Raw genomic sequence first — 26,803 nt, forward strand, 5'->3', positions numbered from 1 at the left:
AATGACTTGTGCATTTTTCCGATCACTGCGTCCTCCAGCGACGTAAGTTACGTAGCTCCTAGAAGAGGAACTAGTTCTTTCGGATAATTAATATGGAGCCGACCTGGCACCCCATCAGTCCAGTAGTCTTTTTCTCTGTTCAGAGATTTTCGTTAATGTCTTGAAGGTCCCTTATTTCTGTATCTGTCATTCTGACGTTGGTGCGACTATTTAAAATGGGAATCGCAGTGCGTTATTACTCAGTATGACAATTTTGGAAAAAGGAATTTAGCATTTCGGACTTCACTCTGTCATCCTTGGTTTCGATACGAGTAAGCTCGCGAATCATATGGACTTTGATCCGTTTACTGATTTAAGACAATATCAAAACTTATTAGGATTTTTTGTTGGATCGATAGACAGAATTTTTCTTTCGAATTCGTTGAACGATTCTCATTTGGCTCTCCTGAAGCTAATTTTCGCTTCATTAGTTTTGTTTGTCTAAGAGGCTTTGCCTACATTTTAATCACTAGTGAAGCTCTCTTCTTTTTCTAACACTGCTGCCGAACAGGTGCGGGTCTCCAAAAATAAAAAAAAAAATTAAAAAAGGAGGTTGTAATGGCTCTGAGTACTATCGGACTTAACATGTGAGGTCATCAGTCCCCTAGAACTTAGAACTATTTAAACCTAACTAACCTAAGGACATCACACACATCCATGCCCGAGGCAGGATTCGAACCTGCTACTGTAGTAGTCACGCGGTTCCGGATTGAAGCGCCTAGAACTGCTCGGTCACTGCGGTCTTCCCATTCCTCGCAACTTCAGTCGGAACACAACTAAGAAGCGTTGTACAATACTCTTGAAGTTTGTACATTTATAGTCAACATTTTCAGTCTCAGAGATGAATAAAAATATGGCGTTTCAGTCTTTGATCGCTATTCTCAGAGATGAATGTTTCATTCTGACCACTCAGGTAATCTGAAACCACCTGTTTCTTAGAAATTTTGTGGTAAGTTCCTATGGGACCAAACTGGTCCCTAGGCTTACACAGTACTTAATCTAACTTAAACTAACTTACGCAAAGGGCAACAAACACACACACAACCATGCCCAAGGGAGGACTCGAACCTCTGACGGTGGGAGCCGCGCGAACCGTAGCAAGCCGACCTAGACCACGCGGCTACTTCGCGCGGTCCTGTTTCTTGTCGCACTTCCTAAGCGGAAATATCTTCCTTCAGTTCTTGGCATTTCTATTTGCAGCCGTATGAAATGATGCTATAAAAGCCTAACTATCACTGATTCCCTTTTCATCGTTCACTGAATTGAAACGTTCAGGCCCGTTTGTGAGCAGGAGACTTATGATCTTACCTTCAAGGGCCTACTCTCTAAATAGTAGTGGTAGGAAATTTCCGGATAAGACATTTATAACAATTTCATACTGTTCCCTGTCCCTGCAGCTCTTCCTAATCACTTAAATCTCTTCGTCTACACCGAGCAAGGTGGTTAAAACACTGGACTCGCGTTCAGTAAGACGACGGTTCAAACTCGTTACCGGCCATCCTGATTTGGCTTTTCTGTGATTTCCCTAAATCGCTCCAGGAAAATACCGGGATGTTTCCTTTGAAATGGCACGGCTGATGTCCTTTCCCATCCTTAAAACAGTCCGAGCTTGTGCTCCATATCTAATGACCTCGATGTGGACGGTCGAAAACCCTAATCCTCCTTCCTTCCTTTCTAGTCTATATCTGAAAAGTTAAAACGTCAATCTAAATAAATGCCGTGTGGCTAGGGCCCTCGTCGGGTAGACCGCTCGCCTGGTGCAAGTCTTTCGAGTTGACGCCACTTCGGCGACTTGGGCGTCGATGGGGATGAAATGATGATGATAAGGACAACACAACACCCAGTCCCTGAGCGAAGAAAATTTCCGACCCAGGTGGGAATCGAACCCGGGCCGTTAGGTATGACATTCCCTCGCGCTCACCACTCAGCTAGCAGGAGTGGACTACGTCCACTTAATACTTTAACGTAACCAGGAAATTCACACAACAATATGTCCCAAGTTATGGCTCAAATGTTTCACCACTATGGCTCATGAGGCAAGAGTCTATAAAGAGCGGAAATGTCAAACGTAAGTGTCGTTTTATAACACAGTGTGTTTTCAGTGCTATTATGTTCTCCTTACTCTGTTGCGTGTCCTTAGACTTGTTCAGAGTGCCAATTACCGGAGAAAATGTTTAAAACATTCGTTTCTAGATGGCGCATGGTAGAAGAAAGGTAAGTAAGGACTTTGTTTCGAAAGATTTACAAGACTGTTGAGTGAGCTGAAACTATGAAGCTATTCCACATAATCCAAATGCATACAAACGGCTTCTTTGGTTTTAAAGATGTTGCTGGAACGTTGTTATCGATGGTAGGGCCTAATATCTCTAAGCGCAGTATGATCCAAGTGTCTCATACTCATCCATCTCAAATATCAGTTAAAAATGTTTACTCTGAAACAAAAGAAAGCATAAACTCCAACGTCTTCAAAACAGGCTGATATACTCGAAGGCCATGCCGTACTTCGTCTGAAAGAGCAGTCACGTTGCTCAGCTGCAGAATAGAAAGTCCAGTTACTGATATTGCCATTTCTTCCGCAATATCACAGGGAATTCTACAGGAAACTTTGCAACATCTGATCCCAGGAATGGATTTGTGTAAGAAACAGAAGTCAGTGCTGAAAGTTTTTTCTTGAATTTAATTTTTTGTCCTCGTGTAGAAATTTAAAAGATGGGGAAAATGTTTTTTGTCCACTACAGTTCTACTGCTTAAAACATAACTGCTGTATTTCTGTTCTTGTTATACCACAAATAAAACGTAGTGCCTCAGTATTAATAGTACGTGAAACTAAAACGTTCTGATTGTCACTTAGAACGAATCAGTTCTCCGGTATGAGATTTAGACCTCGTCATTTCGCTATTACGGCACTTTCAAAATTCTTAATAAATTACATATTTTCTAATGCCTCTCATTTCTTTCAGTAAAGAGGTGAGCAGCATAATTCTGTGGTATCTGAATACCTTCTCAATTACTTAGATTCAAATAGGCGATTCATTCTTTTTAGTTCCCCTAATGAATGTGAGATTTTCCACTTAGAACGTGTGCATTTCCACTCTTCTTTTACCTTCACACAATTTATTTCGCCATCGAAATCTGTATTAATCTTACTAGATATTGTATTGTGAAGTTCAGAGGATCCATATCCCCCACCTTTCCAATTAAAACAGGCTTACGACAGGGAGACGCTCTTTCATGTGTCCTTTTCAACCTTGCATTAGAGAAATGGTTCGGGAGAGTGATTTACATTTATACAATGGTCTCCGATTCGAACACAGTGAAGTAAAACTCCTGGTTTATGGAGATGATATGGTGTTGCTGAGTTAAACTGAAGAAGAACTGAAAGGCACAGTGCCAGCAAAATGGGGCTTTCGATTAACCAAGAGAAAACCGAATATATAGGAATAGGTCGAGTCATAAACCCAAATACTTCCTTTGAAATTGACCAGCATTCTAAATTCAGGAAAGTTCTCCAGTTTTAATACCTTGGATCACGTTTCAACAGTAAAAATATCATAACAATGGATATAAATGAAAGAATAGCCTCAGGTTCAAGATGTCTGTACTCACTAGGCAATACACTAAAAATAAAGCTTTGTCAGTCACCACAAAGATGAAGGTATACAACACTATTATCTGCCCCATAGTACTGTACGTTTCAGAAGGGTGGACAGGTACAAAGAATGAAAGAGAAAAACTGAATGTTTTCGAAAGAAAAGTAATGAGAAAAATATGAGGACCTGTGTTGGGGAATGGTGTATGGAGAATTCGAAAGAGTAATGAAATTTATCAGTTAATGGAGCAACCCACTCTCATCCAGAAATTAAAAAGTAGGAGACTGCAATGGGCTGGACATGTGGCTAGAATGGAAAACAACACAGTCACCAAGAAAGCGACGCCGGCCGGAGTGGCCGTGCGGTTCTAGGCGCTGCATTCTGGAACCGAGCGACCGCTACGGTCGCAGGTTCGAGTCCTGCCTCGGGCATGGATGCGTGTGATGTCCTTAGGTTAGTTAGGTTTAATTAGTTCTGAGTACTAGGCTACTGTTGACCTCAGAAGTTAAGTCGCATAGTGCTCAGAGCCATTTGAACCATTTTTTTGAGCCAAGAAAGCATTTGAAGGAACTCTTCAGGCAACAAGACCATTGGGCCGAATCCGTACAAGTTGGAAAGATGACATAGAGAAGGACATCGCAACATTAGGAATTTGCACGGGGTGGAGAGAGGCTGCGAGAGATAGAAGGCGATGGAAACAGATTGTTGGTGTAGCGCGTGGTCGACAGGGCCTGTGATCGCTGAGAAGAAGAAGATGTTGTGTTATTTGCGGCTTACTTCATCATCATCACCATCATAATCATCATCATCATCATCATATCATCATCGTCATTCTCACCATCAGCAGCAGCAGCCACCCGACATCTAATGCTGTACTCATGCAAAGCTTCATCACCTGTACGCATTCATAAGACTGCTGCGTGTTTCATCTGCTCTCTTTCAGCTGGTTCTTTTGTCTGCCTGTCTTGGAATCCAACAGAGCTTCCATGCTCCATCCACTATCGATTCGCCTATCTATACGTCCCATTTACCACCATATCATTTTCATTACGCTTCTAGTCACGTCTTACACTTCCAGAGCCATCTGCTTTATTTTTTGTCCTACTAATTGCTAACATGCCTTCCTCAAGTACACATATCAATCCATAATGAACAGTTAAACAGTGAATTGCATCTGTAAACTGTATGTTGTGCCGAAAATTTAGAAACGTTTACATTTTGATGGGCTAGGCATTTCATTTTTATGGTTAAATGTGGTCCACCATTAAGAAAGCTTAAGAATCATTGGTCTAAATTGTTGAATTGTGGCATGAGTTATATTTCTGAGACTGAACTATTGAGTACACTTCCCATTCGCAGTATTGATTAAATGGATCAATGATAACAAAATAAACAAAAAAAATCCATGCCGAATGGAGCTACCACGGTCGAAATAAAACCATAAGGACAGAAACAGCTAGACATATCTAGATAATGTGTTCATTTTAGTCGGGTTTTGCAAATAAAATCTTTTTAAAAGTCATGAGTTTGCAAATGGTTTTATTCATTTTTGGAATGTATCTTGTGAAACTAGTGTCGAATTTTTTTTGTTAGGATGTCAGTTTCGAGCTACAGGATCACTGTCAAACCATTAAAATCTCCTTAGCACGTAAATATATAATCCATCACGATTTTGATGATTATCGGTCTTAACTGTGTAACAAGTATTGTTCTATTTTTATTTTTATTTGGGATGGGAATTTATACGTGAAAATGTAATCCTGCGAATTCTGGCACTGGCAGTTTTGCATGCGGGACATTCCAAATAACGACAGAGGTGGCATACACTGTACATCTTGCCCTTCAACGGCCCCTGGCATTTGATGATAATAGAGAAGTGTTTGAGTACGTGTTGACTTTTCAAATTTAGCTGCTTGGTCATATCCACGACATACGTTCAACCTGTAAGTTTTTACGTATCTGACACATCAAGATAATAAATTTGAAGCAGCTCTGAGCGGAAAATATTTTGAGTTTTAGGGAAATTTGTCATTATTCGTTTCATACTGGATTATAAAAAAGTATGATGAAGTGATACTTTGTTGCCTTATGATGATCTTGTATATCGAAACTGTAAGTGCAACAAAATACGTACTTGGATGCTGTCAGAGCATTTTCTAAAAGTTTAACAAAATTTCTTATATTACTACTAAGCGACCGGTAAATACTCGTATTTCCATGAATTGAACACTGATAAATGTAATATAATGCGCATACATAGGGGCAGAAATCCATTCCAGTACGAGAACAGAGCGAGACAGGATGTTATTCAGTACGATTATGCCATAGGTGGTAAATCATTGGAAGCGGTAACGACCGTAAAATACTTAGGAGTTACTATCCGGAGCGATCTGAAGTGGAATGATCACATAAAACAAATAGTGGGAAAAGCAGGCGCCAGGTTGAGATTCATAGGAAGAATTCTAAGAAAATGTGACTCATCGACGAAAGAAGTAGCTTACAAAACGCTTGTTCGTCCGATTCTTGAGTATTGCTCATCAGTATGGGACCCTTACCATGTTGGATTAATAGACGAGATAGACATGATCCAGCGAAAAGCAGCGCGATTCGTCATGGGGACATTTAGTCAGCGCGAGAGCGTTACGGAGATGCTGAACAAGCTCCAGTGGCGGACACTTCAAGAAAGGCGTTACGCAATACGGAGAGGTTTATTATCGAAATTACGAGAGAGCACATTCCGGGAAGAGATGGGCAACATATTACTACCGCCCACATATATCTCGCGTAATGATCACAACGAAAAGATCCGAGAAATTAGAGCAAATACGGAGACTTACAAGCAGTCGTTCTTTCCACGCACAATTCGTGAATGGAACAGGGAAGGGGGGATCAGATAGTGGTACAATAAGTACCCTCCGCCACACACCGTAAGGTGGCTCGCGGAGTATAGATGTAGATGTAGATGTAGATGACTCCCTCTTACAAGGCAGTAACATTGCTGATAGGACTCCAGCAGTAACATTGTTGATCAGGCGTCAAGAAGAATCTAATAATTTCATCTCGACAGAAGGCAGTGCTGACAGGTGTGAACATTACCAAAATATCACAATATCAGAATATGCCATGGCTGCAAAACACTGACAAGAGGTATTTACAGAATAATGGAGAAAAAATGGTAGAAATGGGAATACACGAGGAAATAGTGACTCTACGAATTACCAAAGAAGATAAGTTAAAGATAGGAAAACCAACTTTTATAGAATTTGCAGCTTTGGAAAAGGCTTTTGCCGATTTTGACTGGGATACACTCTTTGAAAGTATGAAGGCAGCAGGAGTAAGATAGGGGTAGATAAGGATTATCTGCAACTTTCAGAAACCAGACTAGTCATATGAATCGAAGGACATGACAGAGAACCAGTGATTGAGAACAGAGCGAGACAGGATGTTATTCAATCTACACATTATGGAAGTAGCAAACGCAATCAGTTAGAAGTAATGGAGGGGAAATGGAATACAGGGAGAAGAAATAAAAACTTCGAGTTTTGACGATGCCAGCAGAACTGTGTAAGAGACAGCACGAACCTGGAAGAGCAGTAGATCGGAATGGATGGTGTCTTGAAAAGAGGTTATAAGACGAACATCAACAAATTAATACAGGGTAATGGAATGTAGTCGAGTTAAATCGGGCTACGTTAAGGGAATTAGACTAGGAAATGAGATTCTAAAATTAGTAAATGGTATTTGCTATTTCGGCAACGTAGTAAATGATGACAGACCAGACAGACAGTCTATAAATCGCAGAGTAGTAATTGCAACAAAGGTATTTCCGCTAAAGAGGAATTTATGACCATCTAATATAAATTTACGGAAGTGAAATGTGGACCATAAGCAGTTAAGAAAAGAGGAGAATAAGAGGTTTTGAAATGCGGTCCTGCAGAAGAATGCCAAAGATTATATGGCTAGATAGAGTAACTAATGAGAAAGTGCTCAGTCGGATTGGAGAAAAGAGATGATACAAGTTGATTAAAAGATAGGCAAAAGTTGATAGTGCACATCCTGGGGTATTAAAGAATTTAGGAGATAAAAATCGTAGAAGAAAACGAAGGAATAAATACAGTAAGCGTGTCCAAATGGATGTAGGTTGCAGAAGTTATTGGGACATGAGGCGGCTTGCAGAGGACAGTCCAACGTGGAGCGCTGCTTCAAAGGGGGCTGGAATACCGAAAAGCGGCAAAAAGTTACATTTTCAGTTTTTAAGTCTATAAAATAATTTGGAATTTTCTGCTTAAAATTGTGCAGACTTTCTTAATAAACTGTAATTAGAAATATTTTTATTTCCTTTTCCAAAATCGTATGTGCGCCCAGGAAAATTACCCAACTTGTGATGTGTACGCACTCAAACATTCACATTTCCGAAAACATTAGGTATAAAAGGTATGCATCTACATCTACATCTACATCCATACTGCGCAAGCCACCTGACGGGGTGTGGCGGAGAGTACCTTGAGTACCTCTATCGGTTCTCCCTTCTATCGTTCGTATTGTTCATGGAATGAAAGATTGTCGGTATGCTTCTGTGTGGGCTCTAATCTCTCTGATTTTATCCTCATGGTCTCGTCGTGAGATATACGTAGGAGGGAGCAATATACTGCTTGGCTCCTCGGTGAATGTATGTTCTCGAAACTTCAACAAAAGCCCGTACCGAGATAGTGATCGTCTCTCCTGCAGAGTATTCCACTGGAGTTTATCTATCATCTCCGTAACGTTTTCGCGATTTCTAAATGATCCTGTAACGAAGCGCGCTGCTCTCCGTTGGATCTTCTCTATCTCTTCTATCAACCGTATCTGGTACGGATCCCACACTGGTGAGCGATATTCAAGCAGTGGGCGAACAAGTGTACTGTAATCTACTTCCTTTGTTTTCGGATTGCATTTCCTTAGGATTCTTCCAATGAATCTCAGTCTGGCATCCGCTTTACCGACGATTAATTTTATATGATCATTCCATTTTAAATCACTCCTAATGCCTACTCCCAGATAATTTATGGAATTAACTGTTTCCAGTTGCTGACCTGCTATATTGTAGCTAAATGGTAAAGGATCTTTCTTTCTATGTATTCGAAGCACATTACACTTGTCTACATTGAGATTCAATTGCCACTCTCTGCACCATGCTTCAATTCGCTGCAGATCCTCCTGCAATTTTCCATTGTTACAACCTCTCGATATACTACAGCATCATCCGCAAAAAGCCTCAGTGAACTTCCGATGTTATCCACAAGGTCATTTATGTATATTGTGAATAGCAACGGTCCTACGACACTCCCCTGCGGCACACCTGAAAGTACTCTTACTTCGGGAGATACAAATGCATTTCACTCTTGTGTTGTAGAAACTTTGACATTTCGTTTGGTGCCATTGTCATAGAAACTAGCTGTGTTTGCAGTACAGTTTTCGATCTGTGAATTAATGTTTTAAGTCTAGAGCTTCTTTTTGCACCTCGTTCGGAGTTTGTTACGTGTGTTCTTACTACTTTCATTGCCTGAGCGACTTACTTTCTACGACGCCTTGAAGTGTATATTTATTTAAAAAGCGTAAGTTCTGTGGGAACTGATTTACGGACACCTTCCGTGTAAGTGATTCTGCTGAGATATCTTATCGCTCTCTCACTATAGAGACGACTTCTTAACAACAGCGCACACGAGTTCCTTGTCACCATAAAAATTATATCCCAGTGGCTGCTATGGAAGCAATCCAGCTAATGTGTAGAGGCTTTGGACATCCTCATCATCCTAGAAGATGTGCAAAAACCTCATAATTTGTGAACTCGTGTGCCTAAGAATTTAAAACGGGGGGGGGGGGGGGGGGTTCACTGATGCTGTTATTTCGTCTAGGTAGATTAAAGGTCGTGGAAAGGCTTGACATTGTACATGATGTTAACACCAACGAAGGTCTTCAACTTCTGGCCAAAGTGCGAGTAAGCAAGGATCAGTATGGATGATGATGTTTGGTTTGTGGGGCGCTCAACTGCGCGGTTACCAGCGCCCGTACAAATTCCCAACCTTTGCTCACTCCAAACTCGCCACTTTCATGAATGATGATGAAATAATGAGGACAACACAAACACCCAGTCATTCCTGACCCCGCCAGGAATCGATCCGGTGCTGGGGAAGCGAGAACGCGACCGCGAGACAACGAGCAGCGGACGGATCAGTATGGAGCTGAATATAATATAAAGAAATCAAGGGCAGATAGGAGAAGAGAGCTTCTAGACGAAGAAGAAGAAGAACCCTAAGATGACGCTGATAACTGCCCTGGACAATTATGATATTGAGATGAAAGTTGTTTGTGAATCTTCACAACACATAATGTTAACCTCATTTTCAAATTTTTGAAATATGTACCTTTATCTCACAAATTACAAAACCAACGACATTCAAATTTTCGGAAGTGCTATAAAATAGTTAAAAGGTGCTACTGGACTAGAATCATGACAACGACCGGCTTTTTCTCTGAATAAGGGAGATTTATATGAAATTCACCCAAATTAACAATGTCTAAAGGGTAAAAAATTGAAAAGTATTATATCAAAAGGAGCATCGATTGTAGTTCAGTGAGCTATAATACATGTTGAGAACAGTTGTCAAAATTTCAAATTCTAGATATAACAATTTCAGAGAAAAAAAAGTACATAAATTTAGCTAATTTAACATTGGCGAGATAGGGCGTTCCGACGTCCGTCAAGCCAGTTTTTGGACTGAAGACCATAACAACGACGAGATCGATGAAGACTAGAGCAAATGTTATTCAAACGGTAAACGAAAAGCGCTAATCTTCGGCTTTCAAGGCCATCTTGAGGCATTTACTATTGTCCTCAAAGAAATTACAATGTTTGTAAATGATACTTCCTGGCGGATTAAAACTGTGTACCGGCCCGAGACTCGAAGTCGGGACTTTTGCCTTTCGCGGGCAAGTGCTCTACAATCTGAGCTACCCAAGCACGACTCACGTCCCGTTCTCAAAGGTTTACTTCTGCCCGTATCTCGTCTCCTACCTTCCAAACTTTGCAGAAGCTCTCCTGCGAACCTTCTGTAAAGTTTGAATGGTAGGAGACGAGATACTGGCAAAAGTAAACCTGTGAGGACGGAGTGTGAGTCGTGCTTGCGTAGCTCAGATTGTAGAGCACGTGCCCCCCGGAAGGCAAAGGTCCCGAGTTCGAGTCTCGGTCCGGCACACAGTTTTAATCTGCCGCTGCAGAGTGAAAATCTCATTTTGTAAATGATATTCGAAAATAAGTTACACATCTAGATTGAACCAGAAACGTGCAGTAAATAATATCCTTGACAGTGTGGTGGTAATGCACTGTAAAAAGTAAAAAATTGAACAGTAAAACAACATAAATGGAGCAAACAGGAAAACTTCAACACAAAACTGGAACAGTAAGCCTACATTGTTGTTGTTTTGTGGTCTTCAGTCCTGAGACTGGTTTGATGCAGCTCTCCATGCTACCCTATCCTGTGCAAGTTTCTTCATCTCCCAGTACCTACTGCAACCTACATCCTTCTGAATCTGCTTAGTGTATTCATCTCTTGGTCTCCCTCTACGATTTTTTCCCTCCACGCTGCCCTCCAATGCTAAATTTGTGATCCCTTGATGCCTCAGAATATGTCCTACCAACCGGTCCCTTCTTCTCGTCAAATTGTGCCACAAACTCCTCTTCTCCCCAATTCTATTCAATACCTTCTCATTAGTTATGTGACCTACCCATCTAATCTTCAGCATTCTTCTGTTGCACCACATTCCGAAAGCTTCTATTCTCTTCTTGTCCAAACTATTTATCGTCCATGTTTCACTTCCATACATGGCTACACTCCATACGAATAGTTTCAGAAACGACTTCCTGACACTTAAATCTATACTCGATGTTAACAAATTTCTCTTCTTAAGGAACGCTTTCCTTGCCATTGCCAGTCTACATTTTATATCTTCTCTACTTCGACCATCATCAGTTATTTTGCTCCCCAAATAGCAAAACTCCTTTACTACTTTAAGTGTCTCATTTCCTAATCTAATTCCCTCAGCATCGCCCGACTTAATTCGACTACATTCCATTATCCACATTTTGCTTTTGTTGAAGTTCATCTTATATCCTCCTTTCAAGAGACTGTCCATTCCGTTCAACTGCTCTTCCAAGTCCTTTACTGTCTCTGATAGAATTACAATGTCATCGGCAAATCTCAAAGTTTTTATTTCTTCTTCATGGATTTTAATACCTAATCCGAATTTTTCTTTTGTTTCCTTTACTGCTTGCTCAATATACAGATTGAATAACATTGGGGAGAGGCTGCAACCCTGTCTCACTCCCTTCCCAACCACTGCTTCCCTTTCATGCCCCTCGACTCTTATAACTGCCATCTGGTTTCTGTACAAATTGTAAGTAGCCTTTCGCTCCCTGTATTTTACCCTTACCACCTTTAGAATTTGAAAAAGAGTATTCCAGTCGTCATTGTCAAAAGCTTTCTCTAAGTCTACAAATGCTAGAAACGTAGGTTTGCCTTTACTTAATCTTTCTTCTAAGGTAAATCGTAAGGTCAGTATTGCCTCACGTGTTCCAATATTTCTACGGAATCCAAACTGATCTTCCCCGAGGACGGCTTCTAGCACTTTTTCCATTCGTCTGTAAAGAATTCGCGTTAGTATTTTGCAGCTGTGACTTATTAAACTGATAATTCGGTAATTATTTCGCCTGTCTCATACATCTTGCTCACCAGATGGTAAAGTTTTATCAGGACCGGCTCTCCCAAGATCGTCAGTAGTTCCAATGGAATGTTGTCTACTCCCGGGGCCTTGTTTCGACTCTGTCAAACTCTTCACGCAGTATCGTATCTCCCATTTCATCTTCATCTACATCCTCTTCCATTTCCATAATATTGTCCTCAAGTACGTCTCCCTTGTATAGACCCTCTATATACTCCATCCACCTTTCTGCTTTCCCTTCTTTGCTTAGAACTGGGTTTCCACCTGAGCTCTTGATATTCATACAAGTGGTTCTCCTTTCTCCAAAGGTCTCTTTAAATTTCCTGTAGGCAGTATCTATCTAACCCCTAGTGAGATAAACCTCTACATCCCTACATTTGTCCTCTAGCCATCCCTGCTTAGCCATTTTGCAGTTCCTGTCAATCTCATTTTTGAGACGTTTGGATTCCTTTTTGCCTGCGTCATTTACTGCATTCTTATATTTTCTCCTTTCATCAATTAAATTAAATATTTCTTCTGTTACCCAAGGAGTTCTACTAGCCTTCGCCTTTTACCTACTTGATCCTCTGCTGCCTTCACTACTTCATCCCTCAAATCTACCCATTCCTCTTCTACTGTACTTCTTTCCCCCATTGCTGTCAATTGTTCCCTTATGCTCTCCCTGAAACTCTGTACAACCTCTGGTTCTTTTAGTTTATCCAGGTCCCATCTCCTTAAATTCCCACCTTTTTGCAGTTTCTTCAGTTTTAATCTACAGTTCATAACCAATACACTGTGGTCAGAATCCACATCTGCCACTGGAAATGTCTTACAATTTAATAGCTGGTTCCTAAATCTCTGTCTTATCATTATATAATCTATCTGATACCTTTTAGTATCTCCAGGATGCTTCTATGTATACAACCTTCTTTTATGATTCTTGAACCAAGTGTTAGCTAAGATTAAGCCTACATAATAGTTTATATTAATAAACAAAAGCTTTAAAATAAAATTAGTACTTGATAAGAGTACTTCAGATGGTATAAAACATGGAGAGCGATACACAAACCAATTGAAAGAAGAAAGAATTATCAGTGTAGCCTCAGAATATATGAGCATTTTAAACAATATCAGTAAGATTAACAGAAGTGAATAAGTACAGGAAAATGGAGAAGTGTGAGGGAACATACAGCAAATGCCATCTTTGTGAATGTGGTGGTACTGCATTTAGAAAAGTAAAAAGTTGAAACAATATCCAAATATAAAAGGAGCAAACAGGAAAAACATTAACACTATTCTCAAACCTGTACCTGTTTAACACTTAGCATTAAATAAATAATACAAATAAAATAAAAACAGTACTTGAGAGACAACTACAAGAGGTATTAAACATGGAAAGTAATGGAAGTAAAAATTAAAAGAAAGACTTAACAGATGTTACTAAAGTATATATGGATTACACAGACCATTTTAATAAGGTTAAAGAACACAATGAATACAGGAAAATTGGGCAATATGTAGGAACAGACAGTTTGGGAAGTAATGAAAAACAGAGGGTTTAGGAGAGGAGAAGTGTTAAGCTGTGTCAGGTCATATAAGATTAGATCTGGACTGTAAGCTAGATGTTTGCTAACTTTCAGGGCTCCCAGCAGGTTGAGTTTTTGGCATTTTTTTTTTTTTTTTTTTTTTTTGCTTAGTGAAGGACCCGGCACTCTGGCTGGTAGTAGTGACCTTCACTCAGTACATGCTCAGGAAATGTGGAGTCATTACTAAAGCGACTGGACACTACCAGTTTAACAGAGAAAGTGCTAACGCAGTTGCGATGCGGCTCATTCACATTGTACTCCATTCAGATTACGCTGATACAATAGCTCCCTACTTAGCAATCATATACAACCGCTCGCTCACCGATAGATCTGTACCTACAGATTGGAAAATTGCGTAGGTCGTACCAGTGTTTAAGAAGGGTAGTAGGAGTAATCCATCTAACTACAGACCTATATCATTGACGTCGGCTTGCAGTAGCGTTTTGAAGCATATACTGTATTTAAACATTATGAATCACCTCGAAGGGAACGATCTATTGATACGTAATCAGCATGGTTTCAGAAAACATCGTTCTCGTGCATGAATTAATGGCCGCTATCGACAGGGGATCTCAAGTTGATTCCGTATTTCTAGATTTCCGGAAAGGTTTTGACACCGTTCCTCACAAGCGACTTTTAATCAAGCTGCGGGCCTATGGGGTATCGTCTCAGTCGTGCGACTGGATTCGTGATTTCCTGCCAGGAAGGTCGCAGTTCGTAGTAATAGACGGCAAATCATCGAGTAAAACTGAAGTGATATCAGGTGTTCCCCAGGGAAGCGTCCTGGGACCTCTGCTGTTCCTGATCTATATAAATGACCTGGGTGACAATCTGAGTAGTCCTCTTAGGTTGTTCGGAGATGATGCTGTAATTTACCGTCTAGTAAGGTCATCCGAAGACTAGTATCAGTTACAAAGCGATTTAGAAAAGATTGCTGTATGGTGTGGCAGGTGAGAGTTGACGCTAAATAACGAAAAGTGTGAGGTGATCCACATGAGTTCCAAAAGAAATCCGTTGGAATTCGATTACTCGATAAATAGTACAATTCTGAAGGCTGTCAATTCAACTAAGTACCTGGGTGTTAAAATTACGAACAACTTCAGTTAGAAAGACCACATAGATAATATTGTGGGGAAGGCGAGACAAGGTTGCGTTTCATTGGCAGGACACTTAGAAGATGCAACAAGTCCACTAAAGAGACAGCTTGCACTGCACTCGTTCGTCCTCTGTTAGAATACTGCTGCGCGGTGTGGGATCCTTACCAGGTGGGACTGACGGAGGACATCGAGAGGGTGCAAAAAAGGGCAGCTCGTTTTGTATTGTCACGTAATAGGGGAGAGAGTGCGGCAGATATGATACGCGAGTTGGGATGGAAGTCATTAAAGCAAAGACGTTTTTCGTCGCGGCGAGATCTATTTACAAAATTTCAGTCAGCATCTTTCTCTTCCGAATGCGAAAATATTTTGTTGAGCCCAACCTACATAGGTAGGAATGATCATCAAAATAAAATAAGAGAAATCAGAACTCGAACAGAAAGGCTTAGGTGTTCGTTTTTCCCGCGCGCTGTTCGGGAGTGGAATGGTAGAGAGATAGTATGATGTGGTTCGATGAACCCTCTGCCAAGCACTTAAATGTGAATTGCAGAGTAATCATGTAGATGTAGATGTACTCAGTTTCCGCAACACGTACCACTGGTATGCTAGCCTACACGAATATAATCGGAAGTGTGCGAGTAGTTTCTGGAAAGACGGCTGTAGTGCTGGAGGAGCCAGTGCGAGTGCTCACCTGCTGCTGTGCAGACGAGAGCGGCGAGGGCGAGAAGGAGCGCCGGCAGCGGCCTCATCGCAGACAGCCGAGTGGGACGCAGGTGCGTCATCGGCTCTCCGAGTCCCTCGCCTCATATATATTGCCCTACGGCGCGCTCCAGTAGCGGCCTGCAGCGGTATCAGTGCGTGAGCCATCGCCTCGTCATATGACCTCGTGTCATCGGCTGCGGCCGCCCACGAACGTCTGCCTGTCTCTACCCGCAGACTTCTCGCCGATAGTTCGTCCTCGTCTTTGGCAAAGGGAGAAAAAAGAGAGAACGACGAGGAGCAGAGGTCGTCATTAACTGTCCAGACTCAGGGACGCAACTGTTGTTCGTGTCCGCGGTATCTTCAATGCGATTCTGTCTGTTTTAATTATTCGGGAGTTGACCATCTGGTTTTGAACTTTCCTTGCTTTTTTTGCGTTTAATTTGATTGGGAAACCTTTGAGATTGAACTTAACATATACATAGATGGACATGAGAAATGAAAGGTTCAAAATGGTTCAAATGGCTCTGAGCACTATAGGACTTAACATCTATGGTCATCAGTCCCCTAGAACTTAGAACTACTTAAACCTAACTAACCTAAGGACAGCACACAACACCCAGCCATCACGAGGCAGAGAAAATCCCTAACCCCGCCGGGAATCGAACCCGGGAACCCGGGCGTGGGAAGCGAGAACGCTACCGCACGACCACGAGATGCGGGCAGAAATGAAAGGTTGCAATAAATTTTTCATCTGTGATTATTACTTTACGTATGAAATATTCTGTTGCAGAGTAATAAAAATGAATTTCTTTGAATGTTCCAAAATTATTATTCAAATTTTACTTTGAAATGTCTCTGTTGAATTCCTTTCATGTTAATTTCTTAATTCTGTTGTCATTTACGGCATACATTCCACTTCTAAATTTACTGTGATGTTTCTGACTCTATTGGGAGGAAACTGAGCAGTGCAACGCGTTGCTTTTACACCTAATCAAGAACGATCTGTCACATTATTACACCTTAAAACACAGTCTATATGTAATTCATGTCACATAGTCTCATACGGAACCTACGCCCACTTTCTTTTATATATATATATATATATATATATATATATATATATATATATATATATATATATATATATATATTCACTCAGCGGTTCTCAAATGGCTCAGTGACCAAAGAGCGGATTTCTGACTCCTAGGAACTGAACACTTAAAGTTGTAGATGAGTTTTGCCGTTTGGGTAGCAATAAATCTGATGATGACTGAAGTAGAGAGGCTATAAAATGTAGACTAGCAATAGTACAAAAAGCGTTTCTGAAGAAGAGAAATTTCTTAACACCGAGTATAGATTTAAGTGTCAGGACGTACTTTCTGAAAGTATTTGTATGTAGTGTAGCCATGTATGGAAGTGAAACATAAACAGTTAAGACAAGAAAAGAACAGAAGCTTTTGAAACGTGGTGACACAGAAGAATGGCCGGCCGGAGTAGCAGAACGGTTCTAGGCGCTACAGTCTGGAACCATGCGGCCGCTACGGTCGCAGGTTCGAATCCTGCCTCGGGCATGGATGTGTGTGATGTCCTTAGTTACGTTTGAGTAGTTCTAAGTTCCAGGGGACTGATGACCTCAGAAGATAAGTACCATTGTACTCAGAGCCATTTGAACCAACAGAAGAATAACTAACGAGGATGTGCTGAATAGAGTTGGACAGAAGAGAAATTTGTGGCACAACTGACGAGAAGAAGTGTAGGTTTGGTAGGGCACATTATGAGACATCATGGGATCACCAACTTAGTATAGGAGGGACATTTGGGCGGTAAAGATCGTAGAGAAAGTCCAAGAGATGAATACATTAAGCAGATTCGGTAGTTACTTGGAGGCGAATAGACTCGCTCAGGATAGAATAGCACTGAGAGCTTCATCAAACCAGACTTTGGACTGAAGCCCAAAACAACACTTTACCAAATTTCCTCATTTAATATACTTTACTGGCCATTAAAATTGTTACACCAAGAAGAAATGCAGATGATAAACGGGTATTAATTGGACAAATATAGTATACTAGAACAGACATATGATTACATTTTCACGCAATTTGGGTGCATAGATCCTGAGAAATCAGTACCCAGAACAATCACCTCTGGCCGTAATAACGGCCTTGATACGGGTGCGCATTGAGTCCAACAGAGCTTGGATGGCGTGTACAGGTACAGCTGTCCATGCAGCTTCAACACGATACCACAGTTCATCAAGACTAGTGACTGGCGTATTGTGGCCACCATTGACCAGACGTTTTCAGTTAGTGAGAGATCTGGAGAATGTGCTGGCCAGGACAGCAGTCGAACATTTTCTGTATCCAGAAAGGCCAGTACAGGACCTACAACATGCGATCGTGCATTATCCTGCTGAAATGTAGGGTTTCGCAGGGATCGATGGAAGGGTAGAGCCACGGGTCGTAACACATCTGAAATGTAACGTCCACTGTTCAAAGTCCCGTCAATGTGAACAACAGGTGACCGAGACGTGTAACCAATGGCACCCAATACAATTACGCCGGGTGATACGCCAGTATGGCGATGACGAATACACGCTTCCAATGTGCGTTGACCGCGATGTCACCAAACACGGATGCGACCATCATGATGCTGTAAACAGAACCTGGATTCATTCGAAAAAATGACGTTTTGCCGTTCGTGCAGCCAGGTTCGTCGTTGAGTACACCATCGCAGCAGCTCCTGTCTGTGATGCAGTGTCAAGGGTAACCGCAGCCATGGTCTCCGAGCTGATAGTCCATGCTGCTGCAAACATCGTCGAGTTGTTCGTGCAGATGGTTGTCGTCTTGCAAACGTCCCCCTCTGTTGACTCAGGGATCGAGACGTGGCTGCACGATCCGTTACAGCCATGCGGATAAGATGCCCGTCATCTCCACTGCTAGTGATACGAGGCCGTTGGGATCCAGCACGGCGTTCCGTATTACCCTCCTGAACACACCGATTCCATATTCTGCTGACAGTCATTGGATCTCGACCAACGCGAGCCGCAATATCGCGATGCGATAAACGGCATTCGCGATAGGCTACAATCTGACCTTTATCAAAGTCGGAAACGTGATGGTACGCATTTCTCCTCCTTACACGAGGCATCACAACAACGTTTCACCAGGCAACGCCGGTCAACTGCTGTTTGTGTATGAGAAATCGATTGGAAACTTTCGTCATGTCAGCACGTTGTAGGTGTCGCCACCGGCGCCAACCTTGTGTGAATGCTCTGAAAAGCTAATCATTTGCATATCACGGCATGTTCTTCCTGTCGGTTAAATTTAGCGTCTGTAGCACGTCATCTTTGTGGTATAGCAATTTTAATGGCCAGTAGTGTATATTTTTTTCCTCATTTATGAATGAATCTGCCATTTATTACAATGTAAGATCATTATCTGAGTTAAAGAAAGAACCGAAAGTCAAACTCTTGCTTCAGATGTTATTGCATTGCAAGAGCATAAATAAATTTTGGAAGGAACGGGGAGGGAGGGATGCAGGGCGCGGGTGGTTCGGATGGTTTCACGCAGTACGCCGTAAAAATAGTTTAGAAACGAATGAACTATAGAATGTACTGTCATGACACACTCCTTTCACTTTCCACAAACCCCTCCTCATCGTTCCGTACCGGAACTATTTTTCGTCACTGAGTATCCCACGGATGACCAGATCGGGCGATATTTTGTCATTTTCGCTACTAATGATAGAGAATGATGAAAATATTTGAAAGAAATGCAACCATCGCCATTTGGGTGATATTTTTGTTGATCAAGGTATTTCTTGCCCGACACAGACAGACCCAAGTGTATTCGTATGCACTGATCTTAATTTAATGTTATTTGCAATGAAATTTACCGCTACACGGCCTTGTGAAATACTGAAATATTGCAACCCCAAAGTTCTGGCGACCTCCGAATAACGACTCCAGCCCTCCTATAGATGGATTAAGCTCTTATATTAGTGCATACATACTTTTAACTTCCCATAACACTAGTGGGCGAATCAAAATCGGTTCTGGAGCGGGTGGTAGCCGCGCGGTATGAGGCGCCTTGCCGCGGTTCGTGTGGTTTCCCTCGTCGGAGATTCGAGTCCTCCCTCTGGCACGGGTATGTGTGTTGTCCTTAGCATAAGTTAGTTTAACTTAAATTAAGTAGTGTGTAAGCTTAGGGATCGATGACCTCAACAGTTCGGTCCCATAGGAACTTACCAATAATCGATTTTCCTCTTCTTTCTTGTTACAAACATATCCACAAATTAGAAACCATCACAACAGCACACTGTACAAAAACAATAAATGGTAGCACTTACATTAAATTCAACTGCAAGTGAGAACTGAACTGATTAAGAAAATACTAACTGAGCTCAAGCAAGGTCAACAACTGGTCTTGGTTAAAATAGGGATGGGCGATAGCCGATTGTGCTCTGGATGTATAGACAGTTTAAATCTATCGTTGGCCTTGCTGACTACCGATAGTAGGTACCTCTTTTTCGTCGTATGATTGAAAATCAATTTTCACTACATGGCAACAAGATTGTGTGTAATCTCATTTAAGTGATAGGGAGGATTCGACTATCTGGAGCCCCCCCCCCCTTTTCTTTTTGGCTACGTGCTCGTGTATACCAGTGGTTTTCAACTTCTGGGTAGTGACCTTGTTGTGGTTGCAACATGACTTCAATTTAATGACATCAAATGGATCAACCAGAGTTTGCAGCATGGTCTCTAACGTGCGTTTCGTAACAATCATCTGCTGTGATAGAAAAGTAACACGAAAGTGACAGGGTTTCATGAAAGCACACTTACAGATGTAGAACTTATTTGTAGTGATGAATATTTATTTAATTTAAGCCTGTGGAACACCTCAAATTCCCAAAGACTTGCAGCGGAAAGAAGTGACACGATGTGTATTGAACACTGCCGACATCTGCAAACGGAACCAGAGCTGCGAGGGTCACTAAATCGGCAAGTTAACCTCTGTTACATTTACGGAGAGAGGGGAAGAACCAAATTAACTTCCGGGTGGGAACGGTGGCGCAGGGGCAGCGTCTTGAGCAGTACTGACAACTAAGTTTTCGTGCCGATCACCCGCTGTGGTAAAAACATCTCAGGTAACTAGAGAATTCGTAAAAGGGCATTTACAAGGTGCCCACGTTGAAATGTGATACAAAATGGCTGCAACAACACGCACGCACACACACACACACACACACACACACATACATACACACACACACACACACAGTCACTCACGCACACATCTTATGTGCATCGGACCACAGTTACTGGAATGCATTTCAGTAAATGTTCTACGAACAAAACAATATCTCACCAGGATTGGCAGCAGTGAGAGAAGGCACGAAGTACAGCTGATCCAGGCTCACCTCACATGTAATTGACACACTGTGTTGACGTTGCTTCTATTTTCGTAGCTCTGTGGATCGATCGAGATTCCCACAAAATCATCGATGCTTGTCCTATGTTTCATTTCTCATTTCTTTCTTGTTGTTAATTGTGATTTCCATGTAGCGAATCACTGTTATTTTGATAGCGCGTTATGAAAGAGTTGTAAAATATCGTATAAAAACTGGTACAATAGTTTGTAACAAAATGTACTAAATATTGTCGCAATTAATTAAAAAGAAATGCTGTTTTCTTTTGAAACTGGATGAAAGTGAATGAAACAACCAGCCCACTGCATGTCATAAGACTAGGCATTCTGTAATGCACAAACATAGGTCTAAGAAAAGTGAAACAATTTTTACTGACATTACGTAATTCCATGTTTAACATTAATTCTGAATTGAGCAGAATGTAGATTTTTAGAATAAATACACCGTCTTTGCGATGAATAAACGCAAAACCTGAAAACAGTTTTCAGTAATCGATACATAATTAAATGAACAATATCTTATGTAAGTTTGAGAAATCCGAAAATAGATCTCACTCTTTACAAATTGACTATACCTTGGGACTTTGCTTAATGAGCATAATTCGTTTGTGAGTGATGTCCGCAATGCAAAACACTGTTATGCGAAACAATTTCTCCGTGGGAAATCACGTGAAAATAGCGTGAAGCTTTCCATTCCCAAAAAATACCGAAACACATTTTATATAAAATAGCAATATTACGTATAATACTGTACATTCTTTTTTACATGTCTAAATATATTTGTTTTTACTTACTCCTCAAAATGAGTGCTAAATGCAGAAGACGTCTAGTTAAACGAAACATCTCTGTACATGTTGATTAATGGACAGCTTTATTGAATTCAAGATGGCTGAAGACGACAAATCTAAAATGGAGTTCATAAATAGGTATTTCAAGGCCATAAATTAACACGAGTGTTAGAAGTCACAGAGAATTTGGAACGTCGTAGGTCCTTCTCGTTATCTAAGGGGTTGCCGGCTCGGTAGCTCATCGTGTTCAATGAGTGGGCTGCCTGCCCTCTGTAACCAAAAAACTGAGTGAAAGAATCAACTATGAACTGGAGCGAGTGTTATGGCCGGATCGCCCAGATCAGATGTCTCGAACACTAACAAACAAAATGAAAAAAAAAGTGGTCAACGCGTCTAGTTGCCATGAACAGGGCCCGGGTTCGATTCCCGGTCCGGCCAGAGATTTTCTCCGCTCTGGAACTGGGTGTCGCATTGTCCTCATTATCATTTTGATGATCGACGCGCAAGTCACCCACTGTGGCGCCAAATGAAAACTCTTGCAACCTGGCGGCCGAACTTCCACGGGTGGAGACTCCCGAACATCAGTACCATAAGATCATTTCATGTTTTGCAACGTCGTCGAGCAGGCGGGTGCGGAGGTACCGGAGACAACAACTGCAACGTGACGAGTGTCGCTAACAGTACAGCTGAATACTGCATTGTCGGCTGCATTATCATTTGTTGGTGCCTCTATTACAAAAGGCGGAAGGTCATACAACAGCGAGTGACTTGTTGCACAACTACTCGTACAGCAGCTGAAGAGGCCTGTCTGCTCAGAAGGCGGTTTTTGAATTGGTTCCAAAAAGTAAAAAAAATAAAGCATTGAACAAACTCGTTACGCGCTCTTGAAGCGTCTCCACCATTTACAAAATTACTTGGTATATGGCTCGTTATTCGAACTACTGTTTATAGAAGGTGCTTGTTAAGCGAAGCTTCACTGTACTTCGTTCACTGTAATAATAATACTAATGTAAACATTACGCTATTTATTCTTCCGCGTTTTCTGTTATCTCGTTGTCATTTCTATCCTGTGGAGCATAAGCCATACCATGGAGAGGAAAGTCAATAGCAATAATGGTAAGATTCAGCGATTATACACAAATGCACAACCCTTTATGAGTACAACTGCTCTTTGACCATTAAGGACTAAAGTCTCCCGTTTGTACTATTTAAATTCATACATGACACTTATTAGGATAGCCGGCCGAAGTGGCCGAGCGGTTAAAGGCGCTACAGTCTGGAACCGCACGACCGCTACGGTCGCAGGTTCGAATCCTGCCTCGGGCATGGATGTGTGTGATGTCCTTAGGTTAGTTAGGTTTAAGTAGCTCTTAGTTCTAGGGGACTTATGACCACAGCAGTTGAGTCCCATAGTGCTCAGAGCCATTTGAACCATTTTGAACTTATTAGGATTTTACTGTTAAACCCGATTTTTATTCACTGTGTGACAGCAGTGAAAGCTGTAACGGGTGCCACTTAGCCAGATAAAAGTAAATAAGGTTTGCAGGTCCTATACTACAGTAAAAATACAACTGTTTCAATGAGATGGTGGTGTCTATTTATTAATAATTTGTGAAATCTTGGTTATACTTTTGAGTCACATGTGCCTATTTCTCTTCTTAGTTTTTATGTTCACCATTGCAGAGAAGACCAGTTCACATAGGTAGGAAATGACGAAGCGCACTAATAATTATAAAGCTTCTCTTGCCAGCTGCGTTATTCTTATTTTCGTTTCATCCAGAGGATGTCAGTCATTTGCGAATTGAATTGTATTTTGAGACTGTCGTCAGCAACAAATTCTATATGTTTCTTTCGTCCTCGTGCCCAGATCTGCCAGCCGTAGTGATATATACAAAAGACGATTTAGTTTTCATATGTGCCAGTTGTCAACTTCAGAGTTCAGTTCTGGGAAGTAACTTAATACTTTCTCCTCTAAATTATGGAACCATTACGTCATGCAAGCAAATCTAGAACTTCTACAACCGACTCCTCCATTGCAATTTCTTCGACAATCGCGTGAACGGAACGGAATGAGACAAATATTTTCTGTAAAGACGTTGACCTCAAACGAAGTTTTGCGAGGAATCCTTTAATTTTATTCTTGGGCGTTATAATGTTTTTTTCTCCCTGGGAGGCTCCTGTTTGAAATATTTAGGTGGTGAAAAAGATGAGCGAGAACTGCTAATTTTAATAACCAAATCACGGCCACAAAATTCTCATATCCAGATTTAGAATCTTAGAAGAACATCAACAATTCAGCTTTCAGTTCTAGAACTCATGTCAATACCCTTCTTTTGGAATGCCCCCTGGCCTCTGAGTGATAAAGGAGATTTTGTTGGAGCGAACCCATGTCTTCACAGATAACTCTAAACCAGGGATTCCCAAAGTGGTCGATATCGACCCCTTGGGGTCTACATCGGTTTCCTAGGGGTCAACATAAACGAAAACAAATTTTGGGGGTCGACGAGGTCTAAAGATCGACCCCTATTAAATTAACACAAGTTCTTAGAAGAAGCCAATGTGATAATGCAAGAACACTTGATTACCATCAGCACAGACGAAGAGCTTAAGCAGAAGTTCAACCAAGGCTATCAGAAGTTCTGGTTGCAACGCAACATTGAAAGACAGTATCCTACATTGTGGAACATTGCTGAAAAATACCTTACCGCTTTTCCATCATCATACCTAGCTGAAAAAAGCTTCAGTGTGGTAACAAACACTTTGACAAAACAAAGAAACTGTTTGAAAATCAACGAACGTGGAGATTTAAGGCTGCAACTCACCAATATTGAACCGGATGTAGCTAGATTGGTAGATAGTCACAAGGTTCATCCACCACACTAAATGTTTTATTTTCTCATTGCGAATTAACACTTTTTTAAATATAATTTCCTACCTACTTAAGATTCTTTAAGTACTTAATTTGTAATACTCATTATAAATTAAACTTGATATTTACTGAATTGTATGTCTTTTTATTTTGTTAAATTTTGATGAGAAAATGAAGTCAACTTTACTTACTTAACCAAGTGCAAAGTTTTCCAATTGGTACCTTAGTACCTGTCCGCCCCAGTAGCTGAGTGGTCAGCGTGACGGATTGCCGTCCTCTGGGCCCGGGTTCGATTCCCGGCTGGGTCGGAGATTTTCTCCGCTCAGGGACTGGGTGTTGTGTTGTGTTCATCATCATTTCATCCCCATCCGGCGTGCAGGTCGCCCAATGTGGCGCCGAATGTAATAAGACCTGCGATATGGCGGCCGGACCTGCCCCGCGAGGGGCCTCCCGGCCAATGACGCCAAACGCTCATCATCATCATCATCACCTTAGTACCTAGGTATTTTGTATCAATAGGAAAAAACTAAAGATAGGCCCCCTTATTCATAATAGTCCGCTAACTGAAAGCATTGCTAATTCTCACTCCGTCTTCTTCTGTTGGCCTAAGTCAGAATGAAAAGTAACACTCTGTAGCAGCGGACCATTATGAATAAGGGGGTTGAACTTAAAAGTAGGTAATTTGGCCATGGGGGTCTGAGGTAACAGTTCATTTTGGAAAAGGGGTCACTTGTCCAAAATAGTTTGGGGATCCCTGCTCTAAACAGTCGAATTTGCAACAGCTTGCCTTTAATAGAGTTCACTAGTTTTATCACCTCTTGAAGCACATCATTTAAATCGGAAAGTAAAATCATGGCTGCCAGAACTTGTCGATGAAGAAAGCATGTGTCCACGAAACATTTTGCATTATTGATTTTAATCTCGCAAAAAAGTCCCATGTTATTGGCAGTCATGGGTTTAGTACGCTCACTACAAATGGCGATAAATTTTGTCTAATCAATCTCATAGTTGCGAGTGCTTTCTAAATACGTGTCATACAAACACTGGCCAGCAGTGTTGCAGGAAGTGCTTACTTTGCAAACTAAAATATCGGCCATGATACTTTCATCTGCTTCAGAGAAGGAAAACATCATAAATTGCGCACATCAGAAACATCAGCAGAGTCATAAAATTGCAAAGCAAAATGTGGACTCTTCTTTAATTTCTCGAGTATTTGTTCTAGAATGTCACCAGCCATTTCATTAATTCTGTGTTCAATGATATTATCAGAAAGTAGTATGCTTTTTAGCTTGCTTGCCTGCTGCTCCTAATTTCAAACATATCCGGCGCTGCTGGCAAAATAAAATTCTCGACATCTGTGCATGACTACTTTAGCGACTCCGTAATTATCTAATAACGCTTTCTCGTAGATATTTGGTACTTAAAATCAAACAATGAATATCGGTAAATCAGAGAAACAAATAAATAATCACTAACGCAATATCATATTTAACGAACGAATAACAGTACTATGTTATTACTCGAATCATAGTAATTTGCTGCTGTTTAAGGGTTCTCAGTTTTCTTTCGAAGAAATCCAACAGTTTATCGACTTCCTTGGAATGTTTATTTGAGAAGTGACGCATAGGATCTGATGCTTTCATACTTTCACGTGACGCTATTTCACCGCAAATTACACATTGAGGTTTATTATTCATGACAGTAAAACATACTTCAAAAATAAAGTTAGTGAAAAACTGTCTAGACCGTGATGGTTATTTTACTTTGAATGAGCGGTTTCAGCCTAGTCTTTGGCCATCTTCAGAATAGCACCATCAACTGAAGTTGACGATGTCCAGAACAGTCAGTAGCTCTCATTGATTAAAGTAGCTCAAATTAAATATGAGGTTCTTCAGTCACTGTTCTGGACATCGTCAACTTCAGTTGATGGTGCTATTCTGAAGATAACCTAAGACTAGGCCGCAACCGGT

At 41.1% G+C, this 26,803-nt stretch overlaps 1 protein-coding gene across 1 annotated transcript in view; it reads right to left on the bottom strand.

Moving 5' to 3' along the window:
- LOC126438120 (serine protease inhibitor 3-like) overlaps positions 1–15,894 on the bottom strand; it is a 46,454-nt gene extending 30,560 nt beyond the window's left edge. The window contains exon 1 of the mRNA XM_050090488.1: positions 15,737–15,894. Within this exon, the coding sequence (XP_049946445.1) occupies positions 15,737–15,827 (91 nt within the window). The 5' untranslated portion in view covers positions 15,828–15,894. The remainder of the gene's footprint in view (positions 1–15,736) is intronic.
- Positions 15,895–26,803: the final 10,909 nt, after the last annotated feature.

Source organism: Schistocerca serialis, unplaced genomic scaffold, assembly GCF_023864345.2.
Source record: "Schistocerca serialis cubense isolate TAMUIC-IGC-003099 unplaced genomic scaffold, iqSchSeri2.2 HiC_scaffold_1260, whole genome shotgun sequence".
In the NCBI taxonomy this organism is placed as follows: domain Eukaryota; kingdom Metazoa; phylum Arthropoda; class Insecta; order Orthoptera; family Acrididae; genus Schistocerca; species Schistocerca serialis.